At 38.5% G+C, this 16106-nt stretch overlaps 1 protein-coding gene across 3 annotated transcripts in view; it reads right to left on the bottom strand.

Annotated features, from left to right (window-relative positions):
• LOC108002045 (glutamate receptor ionotropic, kainate 2-like) overlaps window positions 1-16106 on the bottom strand; it is a 94525-nt gene that overhangs the window by 9156 nt on the left and 69263 nt on the right. For 2 of the 3 annotated variants that reach the window (XM_017063415.3, XM_017063414.3), the window contains 3 exons: window positions 5799-5954; window positions 4647-4858; window positions 2345-2644 (listed from right to left, as the gene is read on the bottom strand). In XM_017063415.3, the coding sequence (XP_016918904.1) occupies window positions 2345-2644; window positions 4647-4858; window positions 5799-5954 (668 nt within the window). The remainder of the gene's footprint in view (window positions 1-2344; window positions 2645-4646; window positions 4859-5798; window positions 5955-16106) is intronic. The other variant, XM_017063416.3, reaches the window with a different exon arrangement.

Genomic DNA, 16106 nt, shown 5'->3' with positions numbered 1-16106 from the left:
TAAAATACCAAGGAAAATAAAAGGAGGAAGAAATCAGGGAGGAGTAAAGCAACGGTTATCGAATACTATTGTTACGAACGAGCTATAATATAATATATGATGGGAAGAAAGTTGTTGCTGCGAGGCGTAACAAAGTTTGGACACTAATTTTCAATCTACCTGCGCTCTACGAGCTATCCCCCAATTACAAAGTTGCAATCTGTCCGAACTTATCAAGTCAATCTTTTTAATCCGTGGTAAAAAGAGAGTTCAAAGAAGAATCTCTTCTCTCCGAAAATATAACCTCCTCTTTAACGACTAATTATCGTCTACAATGTACCATTGTATACGCGCTCGTTCAATTAAAATTTCTTCGATCGCACCCCCTTCCCTCGACACAATTGAAACGAGCGTTCGACTCGTTAAAGTCCGCCCCGCTTCAGGATTATCGAATATAATCGTGGGGACGTTGACGTTGACGCGGGCCCGTTCTCCAACATCGTTCGACGAGCCGCGTCTTCCACGAATTTCTCGATAGCTCGGACAAATATAGATGCAAATTCCACGCGAATCCATACGACACGCCACGCCTTCCCTTCCCATTCCCGCCTCGTTTTCTCCGTACACACAGGACAAATTTCGAATATTTGCGAAGCGCATTGCGAAACGTTCAAATAACGTTCTTGTCAAAGCGATCAAAGTGTTCCTTTCTTAAAGCGTTAAAACGTTTTGGAAAGAGAAGGGATGAGAAAGTGTCTCGAAACGTATGGAGGAGAGAAGAAGATTTACTGCTTCGATGACTCGTTTATACGGATAGAAATAGATGAATTGAAACGCAAGTTAAAGATATATATATATATCGAAAAATGTAACACTCTGCGGATATGCGTGGCAATTTCTGCGGAGAAATAATAGAATCGAAACGATCGCGGCGTCAAGCCCTCGACCTTCTTCGAACGTAGCTCTAAAAGGACACAGCCTTCGTTCTCTTTTCCAGTCCAACTCCCCCGTAAATCGCACGAGTTCCCTGTAACTTTGCATTGTCTTTGGGTACACGCGCGCTTCGACGCGACAAAAGGGGCGCTTCTACGCGTCACCCGGGGGACGTCGAGTTGTTCCGCTTTGAAACAAAGAAAGAAAAAAAAAGAAAAGGAAAGGGGAAAAAAGGAAGAAAAGAGGGAGAGACATACGTAGAGAGAGAAAGAGAGAAAAGGAAACGATACGCCTCGCGCGAAAACCCTCGACTCGCCGCGAACGTCGTTATTTATGAAGGTATTGTTGTACGTGCCCGGTGGTAATGCGTCATAAAAAGCGGATTCCAGGGTGCGGTGGTGAACGAAGGAATGTTCAGACGGCACGCCATTACCGGCGTATCGTTGAAAACAATTACTCGGAGCAATTTATGGGTACGTTTAATAAAAAGGCTGGCAATTGTAACCGGCTAATGCAGTTACTACGCCTGGGGTGAACGTGACCGCGACACGTTCCATGGATTTATTAATGAAATTCCCTTGGAAAAGCCGCGGTCGGGGAAACCGCGAGCGTTATCTCCGCTAACTGCCCGCCTCGACGAGAAAATCTTGCAGGGTGACGACGTGCTCTCGAATGCTGCGATGATTTTTAACCGAGGTGTCCAAACTCGAAAGATTTATCTTGGGATTTTTTTTAAACATTTTTTACGGGTGGATGGACATTTTTGGTTACTTCGATTTTTCTATATTTGATTTCGATTCTTTCGTTCGTTTGTAATTCGTGATCTAAATTTTTGGGACGAATTAGTTTTTTACATATCACGCATAAACATATTTGACGAATTTTACGCCACCCACCGGAATTTTCAATTTTCCAGCTTTTGTCCCAGCTTTCCCGTGAAGTTAGGAGAGGAAATGTCAAACAGATGTCGCGGAATACGAACCTACCACTTTCGTATGGATGCCCCCGCTTGTTCAAACTCGCAAATCTCCCCTCCATCGTTTAAACTTCGTTACGTTTACGCGCGGACAAATGAATTTTCCAAAAAATATGCTCGCTCGTTACGAGAAAAAAAAAAAAAGATGGAATGAAACGAAATGAATCTGTGAAACGCGAGAAAACGCGTTTAGAGTTTACTTGGAGAGGCGAAATACGAATGGAGGGGGAATAAAATATTCGCGCGTGTTGCGAAGATAAACTCGTTTTAAACAACGAAAGGAGACAAAGCAGATTGGGATTTCATCGATCTCGAATATTCCTCCAAGTTTGTCCAACGTGATCCATTTTCCACCGTTCTTAAGATTAAATTATGGTAGATTGGCCGTTCGTGAGATGAATCGAGTTTCCGAGAGGAGGAGATCATACGCATATAAAGTAGAATGTGGCGTAATACCAGGTAAGTAATTAAGAAATTACAGTACTCCGCCAACAGCTTGACCTCCTTCGCCTGATAGAGCACATCGATGATGTTCCTCGGCTCGACGTCGATGATCACGTTGCAGATCGACATGGCGCGAATCTCCTTCAATATTGGACGAAAATCCGGCCCCTCCCCCAACCTTCTTATCGTCACCGCAGTGTCCTTCTTTCGTCTCAGAGACAGGGCCTTTTGAATCCGCGACAGGCCGTCGTTGTTTTGGTAGACGGCCGCGAAAGTGGTCCACTTCATGGATTCGACCACGTCGGCGATCGCCTGAAAAATTTTCATCATTCTGATGCAACGATATTCGATGATCTATTTGGCTAGGCTTGTTAAACTTAATTTAATAATACATGATGTATGCATGATAGAAGACGCAAGATACAAAGCTATTACGAAAGTGGGCCGATATTCTTCAACGATCGCTCTTTTTATAAAATTCACATTCGCAAGTTGAGGCAGAAAGAGAGAAATCAGTTTATGCAAACGTGAATTTGCTTTTAAACTTGGGGAAAATCGTGGGGGAATTCGTTATACACTCGGATCGTTGTCGGTCGAGAAAACGAACGTCGAACGCCGCGGTGTACGCGATAAATTAAGGGAAGACCGAGCGGTGAAGCCGAGTTAGGCGAAAATTCGACGAATGGAAATTTCTTTCTGCGAAACCGGCGTAAAAATGGCGTGAAATAGGCGTTGCGTTGCCACCAAAATAAAACAGAGAGGTAGAGAGAAGAGAGAGAGAGAGAGAGGGAAATCGAACGAAGTGAAAAAAAAATCTTCAAAGGACATATGGACAGGGGATGGGGGAATATTGAAATATTTTTACGTTTTTTCAGCGAGGAAGAATTTTTTTTTTTTTTTTTTGATAAAATCATGATATTTCGCAGTTCGAAGAGCGAGAGGGAAGAAATTGGCGTGCGTGAAATTACGATATTTGCGACGATGAAGATTAAATACGAAGATAAATTGACAGATATTCGATATGTTTGAAAATCTGGTTAATTTAAAACTCGTCGGCCACTCGTGTCCCTTCCCTGAAGAAGGCAAGGATTTGAAGAAGCGCGTAATAAATTTGATACGACGCGCGCATCGTATAAATAATTCGCCAGCCTTTATCCGCGTACAATGAAGGTTTTAATATTCTTAATATTCTTAGGCCGAGGCTTATAACGAGCATCGATGTAATCTTCTTATTGATCGTCTATATATATAATAAGGATAACATAATCGTTAATAACTTTTCTTTCCACATATTTCGCGCGTAACGCCTCCTTTATATTCTCATTTCCCGTTTCTTCCCGCTCTTCGACGCGATCATATTTACGCATGGTGTACGGGGAGAGGGGGGGGCGAGCGAGCGCCACGCGTTGCGCCAATTTAACCACAGGATTTAAACTAACCTTAACACAGCGGGAGGAACGCTTTAATTGCTCTATAAAGATCGAAACGGCGAGTAATCCTTTACGCCCGCCACGCTCGTTCGTCGACAATTTTAATTAAAGCTTAATCGACGGGGGAAGTACCCCGCTCGATTCGTCTCAACTTGCTTTTCGTTTGTTTTCCCGCTCCGTGCGTCCGTGTGAAAAGAGCGGGGAGAATAAAAACTCATCCGGCCGCCGTCGTTAGCCGTCGAAGTTCGGTCTTTGATCGCGCTCATTAGCCTCGACTAGCCGGTTTAATGCGCCAGCTACTTCAAACCCGTTCGATTTGCCTCGTTAAACGAGTAATTTAAAATTGCATCGAAACGCGCCACCTTCGCTCCTCCCCTCTCCCCTCGCGCCTCGCCATTTTTCCTTTAAACGCTTTTCCTTCCCCGACCATCGACCCGTAAAGGTGTCGCGCATTTGTGCGTCGTTGTACGTGTAAAAAAAAAAAGTAGCCGATTAATTCGAATCAATTTCACTCCACGACCGGTTTTCAATCCGAGGAGGAAATATAAATATTTGCGTGCAATTGGATAATTTACGGCGGTAGGTCGCGTGGCGCCATCTTGCGGTACTTTTGTTTCGAGAGAAATATAGAAGATCGTATATTCCTTTCCTCTCATTCGATGGATACGAATGGGAATTTCGATCGATCGGGATTGAGTTATCGACGTTCTCGAAGATCAGTTGTCGAATATCGATCCAGAATTTATAAATAACTTGTAAATATGACGATCAGCGAACTCTGTTTCTTTACAGTGTTACAAATAATTCATACTACGATATTACGATGAAACGGGGTCCGCTTGATTCTTAAAAATTTTTGTAAAAATTGCATCGCTTCGACTCACCTGGCCGACCATCTCGCTGTCGGGAAAGAAGTTGATAGTCATCGGTTTCGGATTTTTCGGCTCTTGATCCGCCTGGAGCTCTTCATTTTGTCTCCAGAAATAGTCGATGTGAGGCACATCGAACCTGGCCGCGATGCTAGCTACGATTCCATAAGTGTAGGGGCTCGAAGGTCCAAAGATCGCCGCCACGCCCTCCTCCAAAAGTTTGCAAGCTGCAAAGCGTGTTAATCTTCTCCATAAAATAATATAAATCGCGAATGCACGAAGCTTGGTTCCTCGAGATCGAGGAACGAGTGGAGAATGATCACGTGCAAGTTATTATTCGAGGAAATCTTGAAAATTGGAAGAATTTGATCGATTTTCTACTCCTATTACTCCTCAAAATCCTTCTTACTATTCCATCGTGAAATCGTGTCATGGAATTGCCGTGATATTTCGAACTAAGATTAATCGATATTCCATTTTCGATGCAGAAAGAATGGTACTCGAGAGGAAGATAATCTTATTATTCGTTTCAATTGGAAGGGGATAGAGGGGGAGGAAAAAAGAGGAACCGTTTAAATATCGAGTTGCATTGGGGAACAAAGAAGTCCAATTACGCTTTATTATCGCTCCAGCCCTTCGATTTGTTTCTCCCGCGGCAGGATTTAACGCGAAATTTATTGTCGATCGAGAAGTTCGATGGGAAGAAAACTAGAGACAACGTGGCTCGATGGATTCGATTCGATCGTTTCCTTGCGATTTTCTTTACTTATTAAACGTTAAATTTCCTCGAAATTGATTGTGCGCGTTCAATCGTTAATTGCTTCATTAGCAATTTTAATCTTCTGGTCGAATGATTTTGCCTCTCGTGCAATTCGAATATTAATTGAAAATTATATATTTTCACATTTTCGTTGTTACGATAGGAATATCGAAAAATATAAATAACGTTTTTAGATAGCGAAAGAGAATGTATCTATCAAAAATATAAAATTTTGATTCGAAAACTATTTTAAAAATTGTTTTAAAAATTGTCAGCTGAACTTACTTATAAATGAAAATTTATCTATGCACATATATAAAAGAAATCTACTATAATGAAAAATATGTCAATAGAATGTGTTAGTTTTAAAATTTGTGTGCAAAAAATGTATACATATTCATACGAACCAGCGGCGGCGGTTTTGAAGCTGTCAGTATTAACCTCTACTTGCTTTATACTAGTTTCCACCTTGAACGAGGGTGCGATGTGTTCCGATTTCGTCTCGATCACCGCCTTTTTGAACGCATTCATGTACTCTTCGTCCCCTGCATGAAAGATCGCACCTAGGAACAATAGAAAAAAATAGAAAATTTTACACTTTTATTTTGTAGAGAGCAGAAATCGAGACGTCGAAAAGTGATCTGTGTTGTAGATTTACGTGAAGGATTACATTCGATGATGTAACATTAACGAACGTGGTCATTACGAAATGGACAAGCTTAAAATTTTAAAAAAATGGGGTAATTTCATAATAAAATTCGACGTCTAATGTTGCAGAAACGTCAGTGTTGTTAGTGGGTTTGCACTCCGGTTGGTATCGTTGTGTGTATAAAATGAGAGTCTTGTTACGTCTCGGAGAGACCTTGTTACGGGGGTTGTTTATAAAGAAAAGGAAGAAAGGCAAAGAAAGATCCGGCTGGACATGGAAATGGTTTCGTTTCAATTGCGAAATGTTTTTATGAATTAAATTTTTTTCACTTCGAGGGAGAAAGGAATCAAAATTTTTCAATTAGAATTTAACCGATAATAAAACTTTGTAATTTCACAGCTCGATTTCTAGTTTTATAACATATCAGGTATTTTAAAATTTCGAGGTTTTCAAGCTCACTCGATGAACGTGAAAAAATTCAATCAAACAATTCAAAAGCAGAGCGATCGATAAAAATCGAAGAACAATCGAGTTGATCGTTTCGCGAATGGCATACTCCACGGATAGCAAGATATCTGTTCGATCATTAAAAGCGTTTCTTTTAATTATCCATCCTGAAATATCAAATCTTTATCAAATCATGAATTGCAAAAAAAAAAGAGAAAAAAAAAAATTGAGCAACAAATTCTGTCTTTGCACGCGAAAAATCTCCAAAATTCATCGTGCTTCAGTGGAAAAATAGGAAATCGATCTCTGTATCGGCAAGTAACAGGAACGAAACCACGAAACCGATTTAACGCGAATTAATCGAGCTCCTCTAGCTGCCTGACAGGATAATTTCAAACTTCTGTTTCTTTTATTGTCTTCCTCCTCCTCGCACATCGTGTGAATTTCTGGCTGAAGAGAGAGATTCCACCGGCGAGAAATTGTCCAATCTCGTCGAACCTTCCGCCTTCGATCGCGATCTCGGCCAATCTTTTCCTTGTATGCTCGAGCGACTTCGAAAGTCATCGTCGTCGTTCGGTGAAACGACGTTGAAACGAGTTGCGAGAAAAACCGATCGCCCTCGTCTTTTCCTCGAACGAGAATTCGTCGCATTGCCACGAAACGGAACGATTCCCCACGTTTCACGTCCACCAAATTTAATTAGAAACGTTGACGTTCGCCAGAAGTGAATCGTTGGCTGACCTTCGGCTGGTTTGCAATTTGCGATTGAAATGTAAATGAAGCGGGCTTGATTTTATTTTATTTTATTTTTTCCTTTCGTTTCGAATGAAGAGAGATTTCGGCTAGATATCGAAGGATTTTAATTAGTTTTTGTTTTGCCAATTTTTTGACTCGATCGATCGAAATTCATCGTACAATTATATCCATGTGAATTTAAATCTTGATTTCAATCAATTCTATAACGTAATTCCAAACTTGGTGGATAAATTTAAATTTGTACGAAATATTTCAATAATAATAATAACGATTCGATTAAATTTGAGAATTCATAGTGTAGGTGATAGTGTACTAAAAAAAAAAGGTTTAATTTTGTATTTCTCGTCTAGTATCTTTCTAATTAATCGTTTCGAATCGATAAAATTCGATTCCAATTCTTTTTCAACTATTTTCCCAAAAGTTCCAACTATTTTTTTTTCTTCCTCTTTTAGATTAGACGAATAAAATTAGATACGCGTACAATATCATCAGATTTATTCGTCATTATTCGTTTTAAAATGTCTCTGTGAAAATGACGACACGAACAACGTGTACAGTTTCATCGTACACAAGTTCGTGTACCGTGCAATTTTGAATGTCTTACCGTGTAAATCGTATTAAAAAATATCACGCGTCAGTGGCTACGAATGGGGAACGCGCGTCAACGCGGATTTTCACGCGTTAAAAAATCACATCGCCTAGTTTCCACGAAACAATTCAAATAGATGTTCAGTTATGCGTCCTCTTTTAAATCAGGGGATTGTAATATCGAATTTTATATCGTGCCGTGGCATCGTTCTCTTATCGGCGATAGATTCGTTTCCCATAAAATTTTAATTCAAACAAAACGAGGAAAATATAATCTCGATTAATTGTTCGTGTTTTTTATAAATGAATATTATAATAATAATATTAATAATAAAAAGAAAATATTTCGAACGAAAGAGAAAGAAAATGAAGCCTGAAATTTGAAAAAATTTATTATGGACGAATATTTCTGACAGACACGTCGTCATTATTATCAATGTTTTAATCCCATATGGAACATATTTGTATATATACACTCGATAAATCTCGTTTCATTAAACATTCCCGATTAAAACGAATTTATTAAGCCCCGTCCTTTGCCCCATTATTTGCTGTTTCGTTACGGTTGTCATGGAATTTCGATTTCGAAAATTTCACACCGATACGATAACGACGTTAATCGAAGTAACTGCAATCCCTCCCGCTCCCTCTCTCCTCCCCCAAATGAAAAATCCTCGCAAAAATTTCATACCTCTCGGCTCAGTGTATCTCGAAACGTGCTTATTTCCACGTTAATCATTTCCGAATTTCCGCACGAAAATGTTTCGTTGAAAAAAAAAAAAGGAAAAAGGATATTTTTAACGAACGACGGATTTTTAATATATTCCATCCTCGATATCGACGTGTGACGTGTCGCGATCGTTCCCGCGATATATCTCCCCATCTTTTTCCACGATCAAATTTTATGCAAATCCATCGAAGAATATCGATAACAACGATAAAACCGGGCCTCGAAACCGTATTGGCCTCGATCGAAACTCTACGTCCCATCCCGATTCTCGCCCGAAATCTATCCGCGTTAATAATAAACGCGATGTTTAATGCATATTTTGCCATGCTAATTACACGTTTGACGCGCGCGCCCGTTACTCGAAACGTGGACTTATACACGCGCGTGTATCCTGTGTACAATGCCAGTTTGCAGAGAAATAGGGTTGATAAACGGGTTGATCTCGACATCGGTCATGAAGATAATTTCAATCATTCAGCTAACACGGGATTATGCGGCGAGGCCATCGGCCACTGGTCAAACCTGACTGACTGACTGGCAGCCCGCTCCGCGTCCAGCTTTCATATCGGTACTTAGACACACAGTCTATCTATCTCTGCCTCTCTCTCTCTTTCTCGATAATTTCTGGCTAGCTTTGACGATTCGACGCCTATGTTGGGATAATAATGGCTTCTGAAATCAATAAGCGATGCATTTACGTTTTCATCGAGGGATTAAGACGGGATGTATCAGGATATATTTGAGATGGAATCGAAAATCAATCGATAAGGATGCGTGTGTTTGTACGCGAGATTTTTTAATAAAACGTAATGGCGAGAACGTGTAGCGATAAATCGAAGGGAAAATGATTTTGGGTTATCGCCCAATTTGAAATGGACTGGACTCGCAAATGAAAATGGCAAAAGCACGTTTATTTTTAATATTACTCGATACCGTATATATTATATCGATATTATTTATTAATAGATCGTGAATATTCATTCCCAGTTCGAAAGTGTATATAATAACAAAATTCTAACTCTGTTCGAAAAATTATTGGCATCTTGGCCACGTTTCACGCCATTCCTTTATCGAGTTATCGCTTTTTGCCACCGTATTCCTTACGTACTTAATATGCATTAGAAATTTCACGATGAGTACGGATAATTCAAAACAGGGAAACCGTTGTTTGTTCTTCCTTTTAGAGATTCCACGGTACGTGGCCTCGATGTAATCTCATTTCCATGGGATTAAAGGTGTTACGAGAAGCATGACGAATCGAAAACTTTGATAATAATCTGTCTCAATTTGCACGGTATAATATATCGCTCTTCTCAATCATATCTCGCCATAAATTCGAATATCGTTCGTCCGCATATCGTATACAATCAATGAAACGTGACCGCTGCTTGATGTTGTTTAATAAATTAGAACATTTATATACGGATATAAATAGATAAAACTAAACTGAATAAACGTTCATTTCATTTCAAAATCTATAATACATGTTTTAATTAATTTTGATTGGATTCGACAATAACGGCATTTATCATCCACTGTAAATCTTATTGCTTTTCTTCGATAATCTCGAGTGTATCGAGCATCATGAATCACGAGAAATTCATTACACCGCATTACACGACATTTATCCGTCATCCTCGATACGCGATGCCACTATATCTTCTTCCTGTCAAAGTCATCATTCGATTACGTATACTCCAATTAGCCCGATATTCAGCGGCAAACTCCATTCTCGTTTTCTTCGAATCGTTTCAAACGGACGCATGTACTTTTTAATATTTAGTATTTCATTAAACAATGGGCACACGAGCCAATCGTTTGCGCTCGAAGCCTTTTCTCGCTCGGCCGAATCAACATGGTGAATGAATTTTTAACTCAACATTTCACACGCACAAATTAACGTATGAAACTTTTAATATTATATTTTAATATTTTATATATCTTTACGTATAAAGGAGAGAAAATTTGTTGAATATTAAACTCCGTATCGTTGTTTTGTGCGATATTTTATAGAGATATATCCCCGATTTGTTAGGTAATTTCACAGTAAGTATCACGGTAAAATGTTCTTTCATCTTTCTTGATCCTTCTTAACTCCTGTTAACGTGCTTTCATCGTCTATTATTCTTATTTTTCACCCCTTTTTTTACTTATCTCTTCATTATTTCATCTCCATCTTCATCACTGCTCTCTTTATGAATTTTTTTACGAATAGAACGAACGAGAAACCAAACTCGAACTAATTATTACCTCATTCTATGTGCTTGCAAAAACTCAAAAACTTTGAAAATAATACATTTCTATTTCCACGACTATCAAACTTGGACTAAATACCAAAGATGCGGCCCGATCACGATCTAATTTGAGATAAGAAACTCTACCTATTTGATTATTATTATATTATTCTACAATTCATAAGATTATATACGCGACTTAGGATTCTTCTATTCTAAAAAATTCGAATCTTCAAATCCAAATTGTTGCCTGAGAGTCACCGTTCAAAAATGCAAAATTAAAAACACTTTTCTACTTTTATACTCGGATACAAAAATTAATATATAAACGGAAGCAATACAATCCCTCAATTCCTCTGATCAAACGCGATCAAATTTATTACGATCAATTCCGTTTATACGTCAGGACGAATCAATTAGCATTTATGCGCCCCACCTTGTAACAAACACACCGCAAAGCAGCCAAAGCAGAGAGAGAGAGGGAGGGAGAGGGAATCGTGCAAATTCACTTGGTTTCGAGTTCTATTTGTCCAGCTCGGTGTCCAAGTTTGTTTGGCGCAGACCAAAATTGATCTAAATGCCGTCAATATTGTACGGAAGAAGGGAAAAATTTAAATTTTCGTCCATTCGAAATCGTTGATCGCGACGGTCGAGCCGGTTACGGTGGAGTGAACTTACTGGGACGTTTTAAAATCCCGGAAATTGTTCTCCAACGGTTGTGGCCGAGGAAACGAGTAACGCCTCGGGCGAATTGTAATTGTAGCTCACGAGATAAGAGGCGTGGATGAGGATACGATGTTCTTTGTGCGTGGTAAAATTCTAAATAAAATAAAAAAACGAATCGAGTAAATAAATTTTCGTAATTGGCGAGCTTCGTTTATTTATCGATTGGATCTATGCGATAAAGATTTTGTTCCGAGGGGAGAAAGAATTTTACGACGTCGAATAGGATAAACGTGTTTAAAGTTTAAAATTCTTAGTTGAATTAACAAGTTCGACAAGTTTCGAAAGATTTTGAAAAATAAAGAAAGAAGAGATCGGATTTTTTTGATTGTTCCTTTTCCTCTTTCTTATTATTCAAGGAATAATTTTTCTTTCTGCTGCAAAAGTATCGTAATAATTAACATCGTTAATAATTTAGAAATCGAGAATCTTTTCATTCATGAAAGAAAACGATGCGCTTTTGTTTTCGTTTCCTTTCACACAAAAATTATTCGTATACCCTTTTACTTTTACATCTTTTAAAACATCTTCTTTCGCGCTCCTCGAAAAAATACGTTCCTCGTGTAACTTACGATAACGTCTGTAACGTTTCATAGTAAATTGAATTTTTGGAAAGAGAACGAAAGAAGAAAAATCCCGGATGGAACGATTTTTTACGGATTCGCATTAAATTGTACTTGTGCTCGATGTCCTGGTTGGATACCATTCGATTCATCCAGCGTATCGTTCAGCGATCGATCATTCCCCTTTTTTTCTTCCTTTATTTCACTTCCTTTATTTCCTCCTCGATTCGACATTCGATCGGTCGTGAATCGACTCGAGATCGATTAATTTCAACCAATCGACGATGTATCTACGAATCTGGACGCGAGAAGTATATATATATATATGTTATATCCTAATGGAGACGAGAAAAATTTGAGGGAGAATTTTTTCCCAATTTTTCTTCCGATAGAAATCATCGAACTTGGATTTATTTAAAACTCGTCGGTGACGATATGGGAATACGGAACGGAATGATAAATAATGATAGTTAATAATATGTATTTACATGTGAAATTTCATCAACGAACCATGTAAATTTGATTGAAATTGTACGTATTGTTTTCTCATCCTCTCTGTTGATATGAATATATAATCATCGTAACAAACGAATTTATGGAACGCAACAGAATTTCCACGTTTGAAAATATATTAAAATAGAATATTTTTATTCAATTAATAATTCACGATCCATTGAAATGACACCGACGCGGCTTTAAAATTTCAGTTTTTTTTTCTTTTTTTTTTTTTTTAATGAGTTGTTAACTTCGTTCAGAGTTCGTCGAATCTGATAAATATTTAATTACTAGAATTATAATAATTTATATAATTCTCCGCGTCGTGTCGTGAAATTTTAGTGTCACGGATTGGGGAGTACAATTAAATGATCAATTTTTAATTAACGCACGATATATCAATTTCTGTTATTATATTATACATATTATACAAGTCTATCGTGATATATTACGATAAACTTATTTTATCTAAAATTTAAAATATAATTTCACTTTGCAATTCGTAATTTGCAATTCACAAACTAAATTAAATTCGATGTTTCGGAATTTTTTTTCGAAAAAAAAAAGTATCGAGAACATTTAATCTTTAAATTTCATTTTTATTTACGAATCAGATAAAAAAGAATATAAAATAAACCGATATAAAATCGCGAAATATAAAATTAAAAATCAAAAAGTAAATAAAACAACGCAAGGGGAAAAATAATATAAAATACGAATAAATAACGAATTTATCCCTTAACGAAACCGGATAAATGATTCCGAGGAGGAGGATCCAGCGAAAATGAGGGAGGAAGAAAAATTTTTGGAAAAATTTATTCTCGCGAGAGGGAGAACAATGACGCTCCCGCGAGCAACGCCGGGTAAACGCGAATTTCATTCGGTGTTCCGTTTGACCCGCGTCGCCGAGTCGCGTCGTTTCAAACGAATCCCGCCATCCCTGGAAAAACTTTTCCATTCGAAGAACGGAGGGATGGGAACGGTTTCAGTCCCCAATCGTAATCGAAAACGGGGGCTTGATCGATCTGCTCTTCCTCCCCTTTGTCTTCGTTTCACTTTTGCCGAAAGGCGAAACTTTCATCCCCTATCGAGTGATAAAAGTTGGGGCCGGTGGGCGAGCGATATGGAAAATCGATGCCACGAACGTGACGTATCCGTGGCTGGAGGACTCCACCCGATCGAGATGCACCTGTCCAAGATCTGACGCCGTGTTCAACAGGTCCAGGCGAATTATACCTCGTGTCTGTCCACCTTCTTTCGAGAATTGCACAGATTGTTCTTTCCAATTCTTTAGAACGGTATGAATGAAGATAACGTGGAATTATTTACGAGAAGATACTCTTGATGACTCTTGATGACTTTTCGATAGTGTTGCGAAGATTTTACTAGGGAAAACGATTTAAGTTAGGTTAAGTTAGCTAATCTAAATTCGATATGGCAAATTGTTAAAATCAATAGTTAAATATGAATTTTATTTAATTTCTAGTATAGGTTAAGTTAGTAAAACTTGTTAAAATGAGATGAGAAAGTAAAGGTAGGTAAAGCAAAATTATTCAATATTATCTTGGCGATATATCAATAAATCATCGAAATCGTAGCATTTTGTAGCTGTAAAGATTTAGCAAAGAAATTTGCAAGGGATCTTCTTCTACGTTAAACGACTTCTTTATCCTTTCAAGCGTGATTACATGAATAAATAACCATCAATATCGGGGCGCAAAGCTCGCACCGTTATAGTGAAAATAATGAAGATACATTCGACGCGAAGTATGCCTCCCTTGTTCGGGATTATTTCAGCAAGTACCACTTGTAGAATATTTTGTTTCACGCGAGGTGAATATTCGTACAAGAAAAATAGGTTAATCTTGTTCCAGAGGTGGATCACGTTTCGTTGTTGCGTTTCAAAAATAAAAGAAGATCCGCGAAATGTACAAAGACAAACCTCCCCCCGTTCTGTCTTTCGATGGATTCGTCGAATTTTTCTTATTTTATCCCGATATAATAAAAACTGCGACCGATATCTCCACAACGATAATTCACCCAGCATCCCAGAAAAAGAGAAGAAGAGAGAAAAATCCAAAAACGAATTTTTGAACTTTTGAAATCTGGCAGAATTCGATTCCTCTTTCGAATCGTTAAAAAATTCTATAACTTCGTACATCCTTACAAAATAGCATCCTTCGTTAAAAGCTTGTTTAGTAATTAAACATTCCATTCATTTTCTTCCCTCCTTCCTCCTTTTCTTCGTCCTCTTTTTGCCGTGCCGTGTTAATTAAACGGAATATTCGTTCGCAAAATAATAAAAAAAGGAGAGGAGAGGGGGAAAAATGAAAAACTCTTCTGAAGGTGTAATAAATGAGTTGAGAGAGAACCAAGAAACGAAATCATCGCGCTTTTCTTCTCATCGAGGTTTTCGACTGTAATCCACCTTTGTACGGATATGGATTCTTGACACAACTTCCCGCCTGTTTTTTCATCCGTGGAACAATATTATACCGAGGAGGAGAAGGAGGAGGAGGAAGAGTGTCTCGAAAAATCGAATGATCGATATCTATATCCGCGTGATTCCCCGTCTCTGTTATGGAAATCGACCACATCCGATATCGTTCTATATATATCCGCCCATATTTTTACACCGGTGGAAAACTTCCGGTAAATACGGCCACCCTCGTTCGATCGATCCGCCATCTACGATGAAAATATTTGTCATTGCCATCCACGTTTTTTTCTCTGTCGATTATTATTATTAATTATTATTATAAGAAATCGATTGAAATTTAATCACGGGAGAAAGCTGCTCCTCCTCGCGAGAAAGGAGATATTTTCCGAACGTATTTCTTCGAATCTGTCGAAAGGTTAAACGAATCGAATCGAAGACAACGATTGATCACTTTCGAGAATGAGAGAAGAGAGTTGTCCTCGAGAGGGAAAGAAATTCTCGATGTCACGTAAGGAAAGTAACAAGTGATTAGGGTTTCGTTTATGTAGAAGAAAAACATTTTCGGAAAGAAGAAGGTAAACTTTTGCCAAACGGAGCGGAGATAAAGTTTCGTGGGAACGACCAACTCACACGTGTCACCATATTTTATTACCTTTTAATGAAAAGAGGAAACTTTTTCGTCGTATGGGAGGGAACGTATCTAGATTTTTCCTTTCATCTCGAACCTTTTCGTTATTATATATATTGTTTTGCGTCGTAAAAAAAAGAACGAAGAAATAAGGTAAGGCAAGAATAAAGTAATTTAAGAGTAAAGCGAAACTTTTTCATTGGTCTAACCCGACTTCTAAATCTTGATTAAGACGTTTCAATTTCCCTCCGTAGAACGATTTTATATACGCGTTATAAAGTCTTTCTGCAAACATCGTTGTTACAATAAAACGTCGAATGCCAGGCGAAATGTCCTCGCGACAATGTAATGCTCGCGTTAGAATATTCGAAAAGCGTTTCGCAAACATCGTTTCGTGGATTATAGGCGTGGAATAGCCGGTCGCAAAAGGCGCAAAGGCGCAAAGCGTACGGCAAAGGATAC

The sequence above is a fragment of the Apis cerana genome, linkage group LG1 (assembly GCF_029169275.1).
Source record: "Apis cerana isolate GH-2021 linkage group LG1, AcerK_1.0, whole genome shotgun sequence".
Taxonomy (NCBI): Eukaryota; Metazoa; Arthropoda; class Insecta; order Hymenoptera; family Apidae; genus Apis; species Apis cerana.
The sequence above is the reverse complement of the archived record's forward strand: the minus strand, read 5'-3'. Positions and strand labels throughout refer to the sequence as shown.